This window comes from Ostrinia furnacalis, unplaced genomic scaffold (genome assembly GCF_004193835.3).
Source record: "Ostrinia furnacalis isolate ACB-3 unplaced genomic scaffold, ASM419383v2 OfSCF5400, whole genome shotgun sequence".
Taxonomy (NCBI): domain Eukaryota; kingdom Metazoa; phylum Arthropoda; class Insecta; order Lepidoptera; family Crambidae; genus Ostrinia; species Ostrinia furnacalis.
In genome coordinates, this window is record NW_021135639.1 from 421,641 (window position 1) to 440,535 (window position 18,895).

General features: G+C 44.5%; 1 protein-coding gene across 1 annotated transcript in view; it reads left to right on the forward strand.

Moving 5' to 3' along the window:
- Positions 1–2,392: 2,392 nt before the first annotated feature.
- Positions 2,393–18,895, forward strand: part of Dlg5 (MAGUK family member discs large 5) — a 36,509-nt gene continuing 20,006 nt past the window's right edge. The window contains 17 exon segments of the mRNA XM_028315965.1: positions 2,393–2,528; positions 2,913–2,955; positions 3,051–3,106; positions 4,418–4,701; positions 6,314–6,429; positions 7,405–7,527; positions 8,137–8,254; positions 8,700–8,845; positions 9,622–9,745; positions 10,923–11,035; positions 11,139–11,245; positions 11,756–11,880; positions 12,255–12,350; positions 13,630–13,776; positions 15,098–15,261; positions 15,776–15,954; positions 16,831–16,910. Coding sequence (XP_028171766.1) covers positions 3,061–3,106; positions 4,418–4,701; positions 6,314–6,429; positions 7,405–7,527; positions 8,137–8,254; positions 8,700–8,845; positions 9,622–9,745; positions 10,923–11,035; positions 11,139–11,245; positions 11,756–11,880; positions 12,255–12,350; positions 13,630–13,776; positions 15,098–15,261; positions 15,776–15,954; positions 16,831–16,910 — 1,968 coding nt within the window. The 5' untranslated portion in view covers positions 2,393–2,528; positions 2,913–2,955; positions 3,051–3,060.

Consider the following 18,895-nt stretch of genomic DNA (forward strand, 5'->3'; position numbering starts at 1 on the left):
TTTCTTTTAGTGATAAAACGTATTCTCCCTGTAGACATTTGAAATGAAGCAGCAAGTGCAAGTACCATGTCAGTATTTAATAAGTAAAAGTCTACGTACCTACTTAAATCAAGCCTTGTTTGCATTAGTCGAGTATTTTAGTCGAGTGGCGAGTAGTTTAGCTAAATGTGCCCGAATACCAAAAAGTTAGTCGAGTAGATACAGATCCATTTTGTTCTATTTTGACAGGCAAGTAGCGCACTCCACCATGCACCCCTGCTCCTCTAGTGGCTTTGAAATCTTTTATTTTATATATTGTACTAAACCAAAGTGCAAAATGGTTATTTCATTTGGTCAGTAGCAAGTAGTTTAGTTACTAAAAACGAGTTGTTCTACTAGTGCGATGAAACATACTTAATCGTTCTTTTAGTTGAGCCAATTCAAGCTTTGTTCAGTTGTTTACACTATTTTTAGTGCAATAAGCAATGCCGTTTGACCAATTATGCTAACTTAGGCCATAGTAGAATTAGAAAACCGAGTTCACATTGACCAGTTGAAGTAAGTAAGTTCTGAGATTTTTTGTATGAATGTTGATGGTTTTATTTTACCACAATTTTATACGCCTTACACTTCTTTTTCGTTACGCTCTTGGCAGAGCGGTCGTGGTCACGTTGAGGCGTTGTTCACATCGGTTGTAGAGGAGGATACAACTCTCCGCACGATCTCATGCCATCTCTCTCTATTGGCAGTGCTCTGTATTTTTTCTCAACGCGAATCAAAATCTAAAATCAAAATCAAAAATATTTATTCAGTTTAGACCACAAGTGGCACTTATGAACTATAGTAACTTGGTTACGTGGTGTTCGGACACCTTTAGCCTAAATTACTCGCTACTCGAAATAATTACTCGACTAGACGAACAAAGCTTTAATATAAACAAGACTTCATCACACTTAACAAGCAGTTAAGTGAATAGTATAGTTTCTGAAGTTCAAATTATTTTCTTTTTTGTGCTTTTGAATTATTTTGACCATATTAATTGTGATTTGTATTTTGTACTCGACTAAAATACCCAGTTAGGACTCGTATAGCAAGTGAGCGAGTGAGCCGGGACGCGTGGTGAGCAGTCCGGGTGTTATTCACATGTCAATATTTAAACAGAACTGAGCGAGCGAGATGTCACTAGTAGCAACACTGTCAAACAGAACTTTTTGCAACTATTTGAAGTTTAATAACTTTACGGATATTATTGATTGTTTTACTGTCCAGTGTGTTTTTTGATTACATCTGTGCATACAGTTTGTTTTCTGTTCTCGAAAATTTCATAATTAGTTCACATTCAATGTTGCGACTTTGTTGCATATTTTTAGTATTTTGACGATCACCCGGCGATGATACGCAAGTACTACAATAAATTCACTTCGCGATTAACGAGAGGTTTTGTCGCATCACTAGTTCACAGACTAAAAATATTTTTATGTCAGTTGGCCATTTTTGATGACATTTCTGCTGATTTCTAAAAAATAAGACTGTAGCTAGCTACTAAATTACTCGCCACTCGACTAAATTACTCGACTAATGCCAACAACACTATCGTTATACAATAATCTCTGCTTGCTTGTGGCCTTAGCTTGTGTAATGGCCCGTATGGTTCCAGAAAAGTCATAGAGTTAATGAGAAAAGTAGAAAAGAACTACCTCGATTTTCCCGTGAGGATTATGGTAAAAAGAGAGAAATTAAAGGAAATCGAACAAAAATAAGTATTTGGCCTTACACTCGCCACACAGGCCAAGAGGGCTGTTAAAATAATAAAATAGTAGGCAAAAGACTCAGTTGGCTGTTAGATGTGGAAGATATGCGAAATGTAAGTTTAGGAGCTGCTTAACTATTTGAGAAGCCGTCAAATATTTAAATGGCGTTTCAGTATTCGGCCGTTAGTAATGCTAAGTTATTATGAAATAAAAAATACCTATCATTATCTGCCTGAGGTGTATTAAAAGAGGAGAGTAAGTAGGTAGTTAAGTTTCTCGACGTGAACGTTGATTCCCAGTTGGGACAACAAGTAGTTTAAAATAATTAAGAACATACCAATATTACCAAGAATCTCCTCCTTTTTGAAGTCGGTTAAAAATAAGATTGTATGATCTTCAGAAGATACGTCTAGCCGTGTTATCGGTTTGAAAATGGTTTGAATAAGGCATGTAAGGTGCCGTTGGTGGTACCCACTTAAGTACCCATATAATAGAAACAAAAAAGAAGAAATAACAGGAAATAACGGTAATTAGCAGCTGACGAGAAAAGTATCATAATCACGTTTAATCGATAATTGAGTCGATACCGATTTTAGTTACCCTTTTTTTTAAGTACAACACTGGCCTATTTACAACTGGTAACATCGATTTAATATGTCCGACCATCCGTCATTCATTCATTCGCTTTGCTAAAAAAGGTAGAAGCGAGAAATGTTGGCAAATTAGTGACGATAAATACGTGTTATCTTTTTGTTTCAAGTTACACTTGGTACAAACAGTAATTCTGTGAGAATTGAGGTACGGATCGATCAGTGTATGATTTTGTGGGCTGTGGTTGTTGTTTACATTGTAAAATAGTAATTTCCTTGGTCTTTTGCCGTGATATTCATTTTGGTAGCGAAAGGACAGTTTTTGTTGCCTTTTCGGTGGTCGATAAGTGTTTCGGTTGTTCAGTGGTGGCATTGATGAACCGTGTCGATGTACTGTTACTCGATATTTGCGACAAAGCTTCAGATTGTTACTCGCATTGCCCTTTCATCCTGTCGACAGTTGCAACAGTGTACCTACTCGGCGGTTAGGTTTTGCAACAATCATTCGAGCGTAGAAAATGTGTCAAGTAGCCACCCTGTGTAATGGACAACAAAAGCAGTGATAAGCTCTAAAGCCCTGTTCTGTTTGCAGGTGCCACACTTGCTGACAATGGATGTTGCCCCCACAGTCTGAGGTAATGTGAACACCATTAATTATTTCTGTTATGTGTCATTATTGTTATGTGACTTGTATGAGTATTGTATTATTATATTAATTTGTTTGTTATAGTTTCAGGTATATGATGGCATCTGGGACTTCATCTTTGGAGAGCAATGGAAGCAATGGTTTGTATAATCAACTATCTATTCAACTGATTGATTCAAGAACAATTAATAAATTTTTGTTGCTTATCAAATGTGTGCAACATTTATCGTTTCTCATTAAAACACAGGTTCTTTAACTTTAATTATGATATGATCAACTGCTCAATTATAAAATGGGGCAGTTTAATTTGCTTCTTGCTTTGTGTGAGCTCATTCATTCACCAAACATTTTCCTTAATAGTTTTTTAAAGAGGTAGGCTAGTAGGTATTTAAGTGCAAAGTTCCATTGAGATTTTTGGTCAAAGTTTTTGTCACTCCTGGATTGTGACAAACTTTTCAAATATGCCTTTGTCACATAATATCTACTTTTGGTCAAACTTAATAATAATGTGAGATAGAGCTACATGTATGGCAAATCGGTTTAATTAATTATTAAATGTCTGACATCTTTTGAGTGAAATTCCCTGATATAGTTCCAAAATAGTGAACTGTCCTATCGATGACATTGACAGTGGGGCGCCACCGTCAATACCGGATCGCTGGTTCCGATTTTTGCCATGTTGGAAGCCATATAGTTGAACGATGGTAGAGCCCCCCTGTCATTGAGTTTGGTGGGACAGTTCAGCGTGGGTCATCTATATTACAGTCCACAGTTTAAAAGAGGATCAGATTATAAGTTAAACTAGAATCTGAAAAAGTGACCAAGTTTTAATTTTTCTTTACCAATAATTAATATAAATTACTTATCTTGTAGTAACAATTTATGGATGATTGAATAACTTTCAAGTGTTGCTCAATGCTCTGTTCTGCAGTTTAATTAATTGAGTTAATTGGACAATAAATCTCATACTAAATAGAGAATGTGTTGTTTTGTGCTGATGTTTATTTCCCCTGCTGCAAACTTAGTACTTACTTACCTACTTATTTTTCAAAAGGAACTTATTGAATTTTGACACATTTTATTCAAGTTTATTGATTTATTTTGTCCTGATTGTCATCAGGTTAAGGTACATTTTTAAATATTGATGATTTTCTTATTTGAACAAGTTGAGGTTCAGTCAAACCAACGCGATCTCGCGAAAGCGGCTGAACCTTATTTGAATAACTTCCTACTAATATTATATGAAATAAATGGCTGTAAGAGTGATACATAAGAAGCAAAGCCTTACATAATGTGGGACACAATAGCTGACTGCTTTTGGACATAATCTTCAACAATTCAAATCTTTCATATTAAATGTAAAAAAAGAGACATTATCTACTGTGTGGGTAATCACCAAAAGCTAAATAAACCAATAAACTTGTCAGTACTCCAACTTCAAACCTTTGCAGAATCAATATCACACAGCTACGTGAGCAACGAGCGGCCCGTGCCGTCGATTCCGATCGAGTATGACGTGCTCACGCCGAGCCAGTGCTATGAGAAGCAGAACTACGGCAAGACTCACAGCTCGCACGTTATGAGCGGGCCGTACGAACCGCTGGGGCAGTACGACGTCATTAGCAAGCAGACCAACGAGAGCCTCAAGCAGCAGTGTGAAAAAGCCTTGCATGAGTTGAATCAGTTACGACGTCAGCACACGGAGACGTCGCGCCGCTGCGAGCATGTTATGAAGGTACCGTTTACTTTATAACCTTAACTCTTGCTTCATATCTTTAGCTACAGTATCTGGAGCCGGCTGGTGTCTAGTGTCACGTCATCAGCAGTAGACCGACGAGAGCCTCAAGCAGCAGTGTGAAAAAGCCTTGCAGTAGCTGAATCAGTTACGACGTCAGCACACGGAGACGTCGCGCCGCTGCGAGCATGTTATGAAGGTACGGATTACTTTGGAGCTCTGGTTATAGTCTCGGGACATGGGGGGTACCCAGTGTGACGTCATCAGCAAGCAAACCAACGAGAGCCTCAAGCAGCAGTTCGAGAAGGCCTTGCATGAGCTGAATTAGTTACGACGCCAGCATAAGGAGACGTCGCGCCGCTGCGAGCATGTTATGAAGGTAATACTTTCTTTATAGCTCAGACTCTAGTCTTAGGAGCTACTTTGTGACGTCATCAGCAAGCAGACCAATGAGAGGCTCAAGCAGCAGTGCGAAAAAGCCTTGCATGAGCTGAATCAGTTACGACGTCAGCACACGGAGACGTCGCGCCGCTGCGAGCATGTTATGAAGGTACCACTTGTTTTATAGCTGGCTATATTCTCGCGAGTTGTAGTGTGACGTCATCAGCAAGCAGACTAACGAGAGCCTCAAGCAGCAGTGCGATAAGGCCTTGCATGAGCTGAATCAACTGCGGCGTCAGCACACATGTACGTCGCGCCGTTGCGATCATGTTATGAAGGTACAACTGGCTGTATAACTCTGGCTATATTCTTAGCGGCTGCAGTGTGACGTTATCAGCAAGCAAACCAACGAGAGCCTCAAGCAGCAGTGTGAAAAAGCCTTGCATGAGCTGAATCAGTTACGACATCAGCACATGCAGACATCGCGTCGCTGCGAGCATGTTATGAAGGTAGCAGTTGCTTTATATCCTTAGCTAGTCTCTGGAGCCGGGTGGTCCTCAGTGTGTCGTCATCAGCAAGCAGACCAACGAGAGCCTCAAGCAGCAGTGTGAAAAAGCCTTGCATGAGTTGAATCAGTTACGACGTCAGCACACGGAGACGTCGCGCCGCTGCGAGCATGTTATGAAGGTACCGTTTACTTTATAACCTTAACTCTTGCTTCATATCCTTAGCTACAGTCTCTGAAGCCGGATGGTCCTCAGTGTGACGTCATCAGTAGCTGACCAACGAGAGCCTCAAGCAGCAATGCGAGAAAGCCTTGCATGAGCTGAATCAGTTACGACGTCAGCACACGGAGACGTCGCGCCGCTGCGAGCATGTTATGAAGGTACCGGTTACTTTGTAGCTCTGGCTCTAGTCTTCAGCTGTAGTGTGACGTCATCAGTAGCAGACCAATGAGAGACTATACAAGTTGAGACAACACTTGACAGCAGTGGTTCGTTTCAGCCGAATGAGTCAGCATACGGGAAATTTTGAGTGGATATGAAGATAATAATTAATAATAACACAGTTTTGTATCTAGTACAGTTTGACCAGTCAAGTTGGGGTGCGTTCAAAAGGTTGACTGAGGCGTAGAGGCGCCACTGCAGCGCTTCCTCACGCCTCTGTTTCTCAATTTTAGTGTCGTTTTAGATTTCTACTCCCATTAAAATAAAATATTGTTTGTCCCCAGGAGCTGGAATATTTTCGCGGACAACATCGCGCCGCCATGAACCAGCTCGAGGTGTCCGCAGCCGAGGCCAGCAGCCTCCGCGGCAAGTATGGCGACCTGCTCAACGATAACCAGCGGTGAGTGGGCTTGACTGACTACAGAACTGACGGTTATGGTGGGAAGTAAAGGGTTCTGTAGAGAGACTTGATAGTGCAGCAATATACTGAGTTACCAGCTCGAAGTGTCCGTGGCCGAAGCCAGCAGCCTCCGCGGCAAGTATGGCGACCTGCTCAACGATAACCAGCGGTGAGTGGAGCTTGACTGACTGCAGAAGTGAGGGTAGTGGTGGGAAGAACAGTTGTTTATAAGGAGACTTTAGGGTAGTGGTGGGAAGTAAAGGGTTCTGTAGAGAGACTTGATAGTGCAGCAATATACTGAGTTACCAGCTCGAAGTGTCCGCGGCCGAAGCCAGCAGCCTCCGCGGCAAGTATGGCGACCTGCTCAACGATAACCAGCGGTGAGTGGGATTGACTGCAGAACGTAGGGTAGTGGTGGGAAGAACAGTTGTTTATGGGGAGACTTGATAGTGCAGCAATGTACTGAGTTACCAGCTCGAGGTGTCCGCGGCCGAGGCCAGCAGCCTCCGCGGCAAGTATGGCGACCTGCTTAACGACAACCAGCGGTGAGTGGAGCTTGACTAAAATTCTAATTTAAGTAATAAGAGTGAGCCCGCCGTTGGCTGGACTTTGGTCCAACACCGCGGTGGGCAACCCTCCAGTTTAAAGCTAGCAGCGCGCGTCCCTTAAAAAAAATATGACGTAGGCATCCGGTAGGAATGAAATTCCACATGCAAAATTTTTCGTAAATGGTGATATCCCCGAAATTACGATTTTATTTCTGTTAGTTACCGTTTCGTTCGTGGCACATGCACTGAAGAAACAGCGAGGCAGTGTCACCGGGCGGAATAAAACAGCAGTATGGATCTTCATTAGTGATAGGGATGTCGCATCACTCCACGGCACTAAATGGTTTGGCTCCGCCGCATCTAAACCAACGTGGGGGTATCCACTAGTCTTTATCATGAAACTACAGCTTTTCCTTCTATCATCCAGCTTGGAGCGCGAGGTGCAGCACCTGCAGCAGAGCAGCAACCCGGAGACCAGCTCGGAGGCGCTGGTGCACACGCTTCGGAAGCACGAAGCGCTCAAGGAGGAGTTTGACTGCTTCCAGAAGAGGTTAGTCTGTAGATAAGGTGATAATAGCCCAACGGTGAACTCTGCCCTGAACTCTGCCACCGCTGGCCTTTTGTGCACAGGCATTTCAACTTATTACAGTCAGCGTCAAATAGTACGGGACACGCAAAGTAGCCATAAAGTTCGCAACACGTCTTCACGCGAGGTCCAAATGCTGCATGATTGGTTATTTTTGACATGACATTGACAGATATGTCAAAATCCACCAATCACGCAGCATTTGGACCTCGCGTCTACGTATTGCCATCTGGCGGATTTTTCAATCGCGAAAACCCTCATTGAAACAAGGTTGTGTTATCAACTTTTTGGTCACTTTGGGTGTCACGAACTATTTGACGCTGACTGTACCAAAAAAATATTGCACTAGTATTGTCCCGTAATAACCAGGCAGGGGGTAAATAGATCCCACATCAATTTGAAGTTTATATTATGAAGATACAACTATTCAAAATCATAAGCTTAGTTACTGGTTTAATTGAAAGTTTAATATGCATCACCTTGGGTAAAGTTTATCTACACGTTTCAAAACATCTCACATTATCACTGAAAATATCACCGTGTGAATTTATTTATGTTCTGTATTATTTTTAGGTACGAGGACCTAATAGAAACCCACAATACGACGCTGGAAAAGCTGCGAATAGTTCAGGAAGAGAACAGCAGACTTAAAACTCAGTTACATGATCTCACACAAGAAAGGAATTCTGTGGTAAGTTTCACACAGATCTTGAGTATTCTGATGTATTATACAAATTGGTATCTTTTTTGTTCTAAAGAGTTTGTTCAATTTGTTTTGACATTATAGATGTTTTTTCGGTCATCTGTTGGATGTAATATTTACATTTTTCTATCGAGGCTCTTTGGCTTTTTGACTCATATTCTGCATTCTTGTGATCATAAATAAAACTCGATTTCAATAATATGTGGGCGATTGATTGATGTAATTATTACGTAATTCATGAATAGCATGTTAGCCGCATGTGTTAAAAATTTACATATTTGTACTGATCTTAAGCGTAGATTAATTTAAAAGGGCTACTTCTTTACTTCGTTTCCACATTTTTTCTTTCGCTCGGAGTCTGATTTGTTTCTAAAAAATCCGGCCTTAATGCTCTTAGGGTGATTCTGCACTGTAATATCTCTATTCACTTTAGATCCGCGAGCGCAACGCTCTGAAACAGCAAGTGGCGAGCGTGGTACGGCAGTGGGAGGGCAACGTGCGCGACCGCGCCGACATGAAGCGGCTGACGGACGAGCGCAACGCCGCCATTCACGAGTACACGCTCATTATGAGCGAGAGGTCAGTATTTGAGAGAGGGAGAGATAAAAAGGTCACAAGAAAAGGTATAGATAGTGCCATCCACGAAAACACGTCCCACCTTTCTTCTGCTAATGTTTGAGTGTCGTCGGTACACGCTAAATTATCCATGAGTGCACACGCACACTACAATAATGACGTTCGGATTGCTCGGATCAAACTCCCCGCACCCCGTGCTTCCCTCGACCAAAAATTGGTGGGGCGTGTCTTCGTGGATGAAAAGATCTATGTGGCGCGTCTTCGTGGATGACGATCAATACAAGTTCGTACTCCACGCAGTAGCAGGCGACACGTCGCCACGACACGACGCACTGATTTCTGTGAATTTCTAAGAAATCGACGTCTCGCCACCTACGGATGGTATTTCAGACACTACGTCTGCTGCAACATACCAAATACTTTTCTTTTTTTTTTTCAATTTCTTCTCTTCTTATTTTCATCCTATTTTTTTTCTTGGAACATGACACCACTATCTTATGTTTAGTGGATTTGAAAAATTTTTGACGATGGCACGCGCCAGCGCATTCACCGAATCAGCTGAAACGTTGAATTTCGGTCGGCAAACTTTGACTTTCTAATTTAATTTTACAACATTTTACAAAAATGCATCTGTGTGGCGCGTATACGTGTGTATTGGGCAGATAAGTGTACAAGGCCCGAAACGTCAGCTAAAATTGTGTATCCCAGCCATCCGGTGGTGTCATGTCCTCTTTTCTGTTCGACACAATTGAGCAATGCACGATAAGGCGTCGTTACAGGGACACGGTGCACAAGGAGATGGAGAAGCTGTCGGACGACCTGCAGGCCGCCATGAAGCGCGTCGCCGCGCTCGAGGCCGCGCTGCAGGCGTCGCGCGACGAGCAGCGCGCCACCGCCCTGCAGGTACGGATACTAGCTAGTGATGTATAAGACTCGAGGCGTCGAGTCCTAATTTTGAAGACTCAGTGAGTTTGGTGGCTCGAGCTTTTAAAAAGGCTTGAGCTCTGTGAAAGACTCCAAGCTTTATACAAACGAGGCGAGCCCCGAAAAAGGCTCGCACTCTAAAAAAGACTTCCGATTCGTTGAGCTTCATACAAACGAGGCGAGCCCTGGTAAACGACTCTGAGCTCTCGGCAAAAGGACTCGGAAGCCTCGAGCCTTGTACATCACTAACACTAGCACGAGGCGGCGGTACAGGACACGGGACAAGCAGATGCAGCTGTCGGACGACTTGCAGGCCGCCATGAAGCGCGAGCAGCGCGCCACCGCCCTGCAGGTACGTACTACAGAAGTCCGGTCGCCGAGCTGATAGAATTTCGTCCAATGACCCCAAGCTATCCATCTCGCGCGTATATCGCTGTCGCGACTTCGGCCGTAGTGAGTGTGCGAGCGCGATAGCAATATCACACACAATTTGAAACACGCGAGCGATAAGGATGGGTAGCTTGGGGTCATTGGACGAAATTCTATCAGCTCGGCAACCGGACTTTAGCTACGTGGCTCGCTCACTCGCTCGTGTCAGTCAAAAGACGTCCACTGCTGGACAAAGACCTCATATCCAGGTTCTTCTAGCCACCTTCACCAGATCGTCGGTCCACCTAGTGGGGGGCCTGCCCACGCTAACGTCTTCCGGCTCATGATCGCCACGTGAATATTAAGTGGCTGTTGCCAGACCTGTCTCACTCACCGTGTAGGTATCGAAAATATGCTTATGCGCGGTGACCCAACGCGGTTGGCTAATTCGAGAGAAACTCGCAAGGAGTGGAGTGAGACGCACGCGCGCTATTATTCATCTTTTCTCTCAATGAAAGAAGTAGAAAGAAAAAGATAACGTTTAATTTTGGATCTCGGTAGGTATCTAAATGAAACGGTGCCCAACTCTGAAGCGAGCTGTATTACAGCTGTTCATTGTTTTAGTGATAAGATTCTGCTCTTTGGCACGACACATGACGCGTCTGAACTAAAAGAGTAAAATTCATTCTAATTGATTGGTTACCATCTCTTTTTCGCATGATATTGCTAAAAGCAAGAACATTTCCAGCATAGCAAAGACAAGTTTTTAACAAGACAATGTTTATAGGCGGAGAGCTTGCGTCGCGAGATCGAATCGGCGCTGGTGGACCGCGACCGCGCCATCAAGGAGTGCAGCGACCTCAAGACGCCGCAGAACGCAAACACGCTCGCCAAGTCACGGTATGTCGTATGTCGACGTAATAAGTGTTATTTTGCAACGAAAAAATATAGCTATGATACAAAGATGTATGAAAATTTTATAATGTGTACAATTATTTGACAGGCAAGACAATTCCGCGTATCACCATTTGGGCTTAGCAAGTGGTGTGGGTAACGACGGATTTCTCAACGGGCAGCACTCCAATGATCCCTCATTGGATAAGTTGCAAGGTAATAATATACTGTTACATATTGGAGGTTGGATTAGCCAAATCCTCCATTTGGGTCGCTGAGCACGTCGAATTTCGTCCAATGACCCCAATCGGGTAGATTGGGGTCATTGGACGAAATCCTTATCGCTCGCGCGTAATTATATTGCTGTCGCCACTGTGCGGCGGCTGCAGTGAGTGTGCTAGCGAGGATATAATTACGCGCGAGCGATAAGAATGGGTAGCTTGGGGACATTGAACGAAATTCTATCTGCTCGGCGACCGGACTTTAGCTATAGCTGAAAAAGCTACATAAAGTATTTTCGCTGTTAAGACATTTCACGAATGGGTCTATTAGGTTTAGCTGTTAAAAATTGAGGTTTCCATTTGTCTCCGATAAAACCACAATAGTCCAACGAAGAGAATGGAGCGAAGTTCGAACTAGCGATCCTAAAATCTCGAGTTGCCTAGTCCGATACCGATACCCTTGGGCTATGTCGCCTCAATGACCTGATGTTATTATGTCCTGCAGGGCTGTCGACGGAGGGCGGGGAGGTGGAGCGCGGCGAGGCGGACGCCAACCCTGAGCTCCAGCGCTTGCACAAGCAGCTCGAGCGCCTGCAGGCCGAGCTGCAGGACGCGCAGCAGGAGGCCGAGGTATGTCACGTCACCGCCGCCACGTCACACCGTCACACCGCTACAGCGGCACAACACACCGCCACGTCCCGTCGTCGCACTCATAGAGATATTGAGAGATGCCAACTAATGCGCTGGGTTCGAAACTCAGTGTCGCATTAAAAATTGACACATACAAAGTAACGCACACCACCGAAACGTTTTAATCAAAACAAATAACATTTACTAAATGTATCGTATAAAATCATTTGTAGATTTAATGTAAACACATCACACTTTGCGACTTTTGGTTGAATTTAAATTGGTTCACTATTTGTCAATTTCAAATTATTATTTTTTCTCTCATCTCAATTTTGCAAGTTTTCTGATCGTTAAGTTCTTTATTTCTGTTTCAGGTGTCAAAACGAAGAAGGGATTGGGCGTTTTCAGAAAGAGATAAACTGCTACAAGAACGGGAAAGTGTCAAAGCACTGTGTAATAGACTGAGAAAGGTAAGCAGACTAATACCATACATTTATTTGCTTTTAAACTTCAGGTATAAAAACACATCTACACTAATATTATAAAGAGGAAAACTTTGTTTGTTTGGTTGTAATGAATAGGCTGAAAAACTACTGGACCGTTTTTTAAAATTCTTTCACCATTCGAAAGCTACATTATCCACGAGTAACATAGGCTAAATTTTATTTTGGAAAAAAATAGGGTTCAGGGATCCACGCGCGCGAAGCCGCGGGCGGAAAGCTAGTTAGTTAATAAAATTGTAAATAGCAACACCATACCTATTACATTTGCAACACTTGTAAAGAGCAGTCTTCGCTCGCGACTTTCCTCTCTACCTCTGAGCAGTAAGCCGAGAGGTAGCCTCGTTCATCGTTCAAATTGACTCGCTAAGCAAGCGCGTCTTCACACCGCAAGTCTGACTCGTGAGATAGCATCGCAATGACGGTAAAGCTGCGTTCACCCCGGCTGCTCCTGCATGATGAGCATCCTGCTCAGTCAAAAGTAGGGTGAGCAGGATGACAAGTGTGTCTTGCATGTATATCCCGATGTAGACGCAGCTTAAGCCGAGTCCACACGGCCCAGCAGGGCTCGTGAGGCACGCTTGACTTCTTGCACACCTAAGAGCAGGTGGTCGCAGCTATTTTATTTTATTTATTTTATTTTATTTTATTCGGATAACCAACAGCAATACAATACAAATAATGGGACCTTAAATTATGTATCTGCTTAGCCATTTATAGGTAATCGCAAATGGAAGTTAAGATGCAAATAGACCATATGCCATAGCAGACATTTATAGAATTTACAAGTGAAAACTTAACAGTCAACAATGCTTTTTAAGCGCCGCTGGAGTGGGAGTCGAAAAAGTTTGAATTGAATAATTTATTTATAGTAGTGGGTTTCGTTCGAAATAATTCTAGAACACTATAATTTTTTGATATATCGTTAAAACATTTACTCGCACGAATAAAAAAAGAGTTGGGGCGATAATTTGTGTTAACTTTGGGAATTGCTAGCGGCTGAGTACGTCTTACTGGTAGTTTTCTTGGAACCCAGATATCTATTTTTTGTAATAGATCTGGACCGTCGACATCGCCACTAACAATTTTCAACAGATAAGAAATATCGGATACTTGCCGTCTTTTTTCTAAAGGTAGGAAATAATATCTTCTACATCTCGTTTCATAGCCATGATCAATAACTTAACTTAACTTAACTATACAAGACAAAATTATGAATTGATAAACAAATTCGTCCCTTTCTATCCAGGAGCGCGACCAAATGGTGGGCGAGCTGGCAGACTCCCGGCGCAGCAACAAGAAAGCAGAAGGCAAGGACGCTCGCAGCAGCCGCGAGCACGACGACAAGTGCCGCTTGCTGCACGAGGCAGACCGCGCTCTTGACCCCGACTTACAGGTTAGATACTACACCGTATACTATACAGTAGAATCCCGATTATCCGGATTAATTAAATCCAGGGGTATTCCGGATAATCGAAAATCCGGATAATCGATTTCAAAGTAAAATGAAACAATAATTAACTTTTTACTATAGAAATTGTTTCTTAAACATCATTTCAGACCATTGGGTGAATCCATTTCTTTTGACAATGAACCAAGACGGTGTCCGTACCGTATTACGGTGGTGACGCCGAGCCGTATCACAGGTGGCGCCATGCCGTATTGATAGGTCCAGGCCCTAAATGCCCTAAATCTGTAATTAGAGCCGTGAAGATCGAAGTCCGGATAATCGGGATTCTACTTTACACTTTTTTTGTCGCGGAGGAAATGCTTTGTGGCACCGTCACCACTGTCAGGGTGAAAAGGGCGTTGCTCCGGCCTAAAAAGGACAGGGTATACCCACTAAAACCTCCAAGGCGCGGCGTTTCGTCATCGCCCAAGTGAGGGTGTCGCGAGTATTCGGCCGTAGCCTTAGACTTCCGCGACAGTATACTATACACTTAATTTAACTTATGGAGGGCCGAAAGACGTAGTGTAGGCAGGCCTCCCACTAGGGGGTGTGATGGTAAAGGACCTCCACAAAAAAACCCCTCCCACTAGGTAGACCGACGATCTGATAAAGGTCACCTGGAAGTACCTGGATGCGGGCGGCGAGGACCGGTTGTTGTGGAAATCCTTGGGACGACTGCTCATTTGCCCGCCGAAACTCGAGAAATACTACAACACTATGTTCACCTGGGTGAAAAAAGTGGAATTTTTAATGTCCTCATCACTTTGGAACCATATCCCCAGGTGAAATGATTCGTCGTATGCGAACGTTTTTGTTCGCATTAGAATTTATGTAGTTACACAGGTGAACAAATGTGACTTTTTTTATTAATTTTGTGGACTTATTACCCTGAGGTACTTTATCACCCCAATTCTCTCTCTTCCCCAATCTGAGAGATGAAACCGGGTGAAATGGTTTTGAGTTGATATGAAGACACTAAAAATACCACTATCTTCACCCTGGTGAACATACTGGAATAGTCCACTTAGAATATCCAACCCTCATCACGCATTGGTTCCCGCTGAAAACCAGCTTCTCGGCATGACGTTTGTGTCATGTCGCGATTTTTGCTGAGCGGGCGCCTATTCAGCATATGTTTTTATTTATTGTTTGTTATGTTTTTTTATATTTTTTTATGTACTTACTCTTGCTTTGTATACCTTAAATGATAATTATGCTGAATAAAGACATTCTTATTCTTATTCTTAATATCATTGTTCTCCCACAGGACTACGAATGGGACATCATCGACGTGGAACTATCAGGGCTGGGCAAGGACGGCGACCTCGGCTTCGAGCTGTCGGGCGGGCGCGACGAGCCCTACTACCCCGACGACTACAGCGTCTACGTCACCAGCGTCAAGAAGGGCTCCGTGGCCGAGGGCAAGATCAAGTGAGATTCTGATAGAGAACTTGGGCTAAGAAGCTAAAGTCCGGTCGCCGAGCACCGGCACTTTAGTCATAGTGTATTTTTTGACCTCAATCAAATCGTTTCAAAAGTTTCATTTTACTGTCTTTAAAATAAGTCACGTACATATTTTAGCCACAAAAAAGAGTCGTAAATCTCGTTAATGATAGTTTAGCGGGGAATGTGTCCGAACTATATTCCATATGTAAATCATTCCTCGGTTCCTGTTGTATCAATGAATGAATTTGAGCTCACTAGTTGATGCCAATGATGAATGTCTCCGGACCTTACTTGACTGTGAAGCCAACCTGGCGAGTGCAAATTCGACGGCTTAGCTTTAGCGCTCACCATTTTACGCCAACGCCTAAACCACTAGTGAGGGTCAGCCCTATCGCTAGTATCGCCAACAGGTGAACACAAACCTTTATAGCCCGTGGCCCTACTGCGTGGTCCTACATGTACGTTAGTCCTAATTGTAACCCTTATTCCTGTTCAACAGAGTGCTAGATCGCGTGACAGAAGCGTGCGGCGTGTGCGTATGGGGCAGCGGTGCGCTTGCGTCTAGCGCGCTTCGGGCCGCGTTACAGCACGGACACGCGGCGTTGCGGATACAGCGTGCGCGCGCCCTTAGGACTAGCGTACGACTGGCCGACGCGCGCGGCATCATCCTGCACCACGGTTAGTAGTGCTATTATCATAGCAGTATTATTAAACCTTATTGTCATAGCAGTAGAGTGCAGGCTCACGCGCCGAAGCACGGCCACGCGGCGCTGTGGATACAACGGGCGCGCGCCCTTAAGGCCTCAGCCTCGAACTTAGCGGGCAGCGGCGCGGGAGCGGCGGCGGGGCGGGAGCGGCAGGATCTTATGCGTAAAATCAAATAGACCGGTTCTCGAAAACAGCGGCGCCGGAGCGGGCAACGAGCGGGCAGCGGCGAGAGAGCGGGCAACGAGCGGGCGCAGCGCACTCCTTCTTTTGCCCACAATAAATCGAGCGTAAGGAATAAATTTGAATCGAAATAAAATTGTCGCCGTTGTTCAGACATTTCGTTCGCGAATAAAAACAAATATCTCGACAACACAACCCCGAACACAACACTTCGCCGCTAAAGCGCCGCGCGAGCTGCCCGCTGGTTTCGAGAACGGGTCTGCGTTGCCCGCCCCGCTCCCGCGCCGCCGCCGCCGCCGCCCCGCTGCCCGCTAAGTTCGAGGCTGAGGCCTAAGACTAGCGTGCGGCTGGCAGATATGCGCGGTATCATCCTGCACCACGGTTAGTGCACCTTATTGTTACAGCAGTATAGTGCACAGTCGCGTGCGCATGTCAAAGCCTTAGACTGTGCTCAATGCGCCTTATTGACTGAGCAGTAGAGTGTAGGATGCGAATGTTCTTCCGTGTTTATGTTAGCGACTGCTGACACCGACAGCGGCGTCATTTTGCACTACAATGTGTCTTAATTTCTTGGCTATAGTGTACAAGATTGCATGCGTGTTGTATAGGGTTAAATCGACTGATATAATGTTCATTGCTTATCTTAACAATACGATTTCTTTACAGGTATATTCATCAACAAAATAGCATGTGGAAGTGTAGCCGCCAAAGAAGGAACACTTTTCGTCGGCGATCGAGTTGTGACCGTAAGTTTCCGAGTTACAATGTTAACAAAATTTTGATTTTCTATTACTTCAGTAACTTTATTTGTCACATTTGATTATTACAATCAGTTGAACAGTAGTGCTATACTTTGAGGGCCTACGCTAAAACTTGAGATAGTATGAGCAGCGTAATGTGGCGCGGACGCGTCCGATGGGGGTGGGTGCCTGCTGCTGGTATAAAGGACAACAGGACAACATGTAAAGCTAAATACTGGCTTCTTATTAACTTGTAATAGGGGCGATAATGCTACAAGTTCTAGCGCTCACCAGTTAGCGCCACTGTAGAGTAAGGTCCTGTCACTTGCTAGTAGCGAAGACAGTGGTACCAACTGGTGAGCGCGAAAGTGGTAGGAGGACTATCGCATTTGCACTCATCAAGATGGCGCCACTGTAGAGTAAGGTCCTGTCAATCGCCAGGGGTGCCAACTGTTAAGTATAAAAACGATAGCCCTCATTGTGTAAAACAATCGTAATCATTTGACAGTTCATAACGTACGATAAAGTCAGTTAAACAAAGCGTTTGACAGAATAATCGTACGTTATGAACTGTCAAATGATTACGATTGCTTTACACAATTCCACCTCAGGTCTGGTGGCAAGTCTCACAATCCGTCGCCATTCCTCCCGTACCGCAGCCTTTCGTGTGCATTCGTGGAGTGGACCATTGAGTGCGGTTTTGATCTGGTCAGTTCAGCACGTTGGCGACCTGCCGCGCGCTCTTGTGCCCTCAACCTTCCCCTGCACGACAAGTCGACAGTGTAGGTCTTACCACAGAATAATAATAAGTACTACGTACAGAAGTTTTACTTCGCGAAGGTATTTAAAAAAAAGTATGCTCAATGTCATTAACAATATTGTACGGGCGGGAGGCAGTGGTTGTAAGGCACCGCTCCCGTGCCCGGGATATGCGGTCAGGAAGGGAACTAACTCCCTAGTGAGCCTAGAGTCCCTATTTCCTAAGACACTAAGTCCCTAGAGCCCTAGCCCTGCCTAACAATAAATACTTAGACATAATAAGGTTGGATAGGAAGGAAGCTGCTCCCAGGTCGCCCAGGGCAGCAGCGTTAGGACGGCAGGTAGGCGGCGGGGACCCGCTGCCAGCCCGGCAGACTCACCGGACTGATCATAGCGACGGCTAAGGGTGTCTTGGCCGCAGCGGGGGGAAATGAGACACAACGACGGACGGTTGATATCCGGTGAGTCTGCCGGGCTGGCAGCGGGTCCCCGCCGCCTACCTGCCGTCCTAACGCTGCTGCCCTGGGCGACCTGGGAGCAGCTTCCTTCCTATCCAACCTTATTATGTCTAAGTATTTATTGTTAGGCAGGGCTAGGGCTCTAGGGACTTAGTGTCTTAGGAAATAGGGACTCTAGGCTCACTAGGGAGTTAGTTCCCTTCCTGACCGCATATCCCGGGCACGGGAGCGGTGCCTTACAACCACTGCCTCCCGCCCGTACAATATTGTTAATGACATTGAGCATACTTTTTTTTAAATACCTTCGCGAAGTAAAACTTCTGTACGTAGTACTTATTATTATTCTGTGGTAAGACCTACACTGTCGACTTGTCGTGCAGGGGAAGGTTGAGGGCACAAGAGCGCGCGGCAGGTCGCCAACGTGCTGAACTGACCAGATCAAAACCGCACTCAATGGTCCACTCCACGAATGCACACGAAAGGCTGCGGTACGGGAGGAATGGCGACGGATTGTGAGACTTGCCACCAGACCTGAGGTGGAATTGTGTAAAGCAATCGTAATCATTTGACAGTTCATAACGTACGATTATTCTGTCAAACGCTTTGTTTAACTGACTTTATCGTACGTTATGAACTGTCAAATGATTACGATTGTTTTACACAATGAGGGCTATCGTTTTTATACTTAACAGTTGGCACCCCTGGCGATTGACAGGACCTTACTCTACAGTGGCGCCATCTTGATGAGTGCAAATGCGATAGTCCTCCTACCAC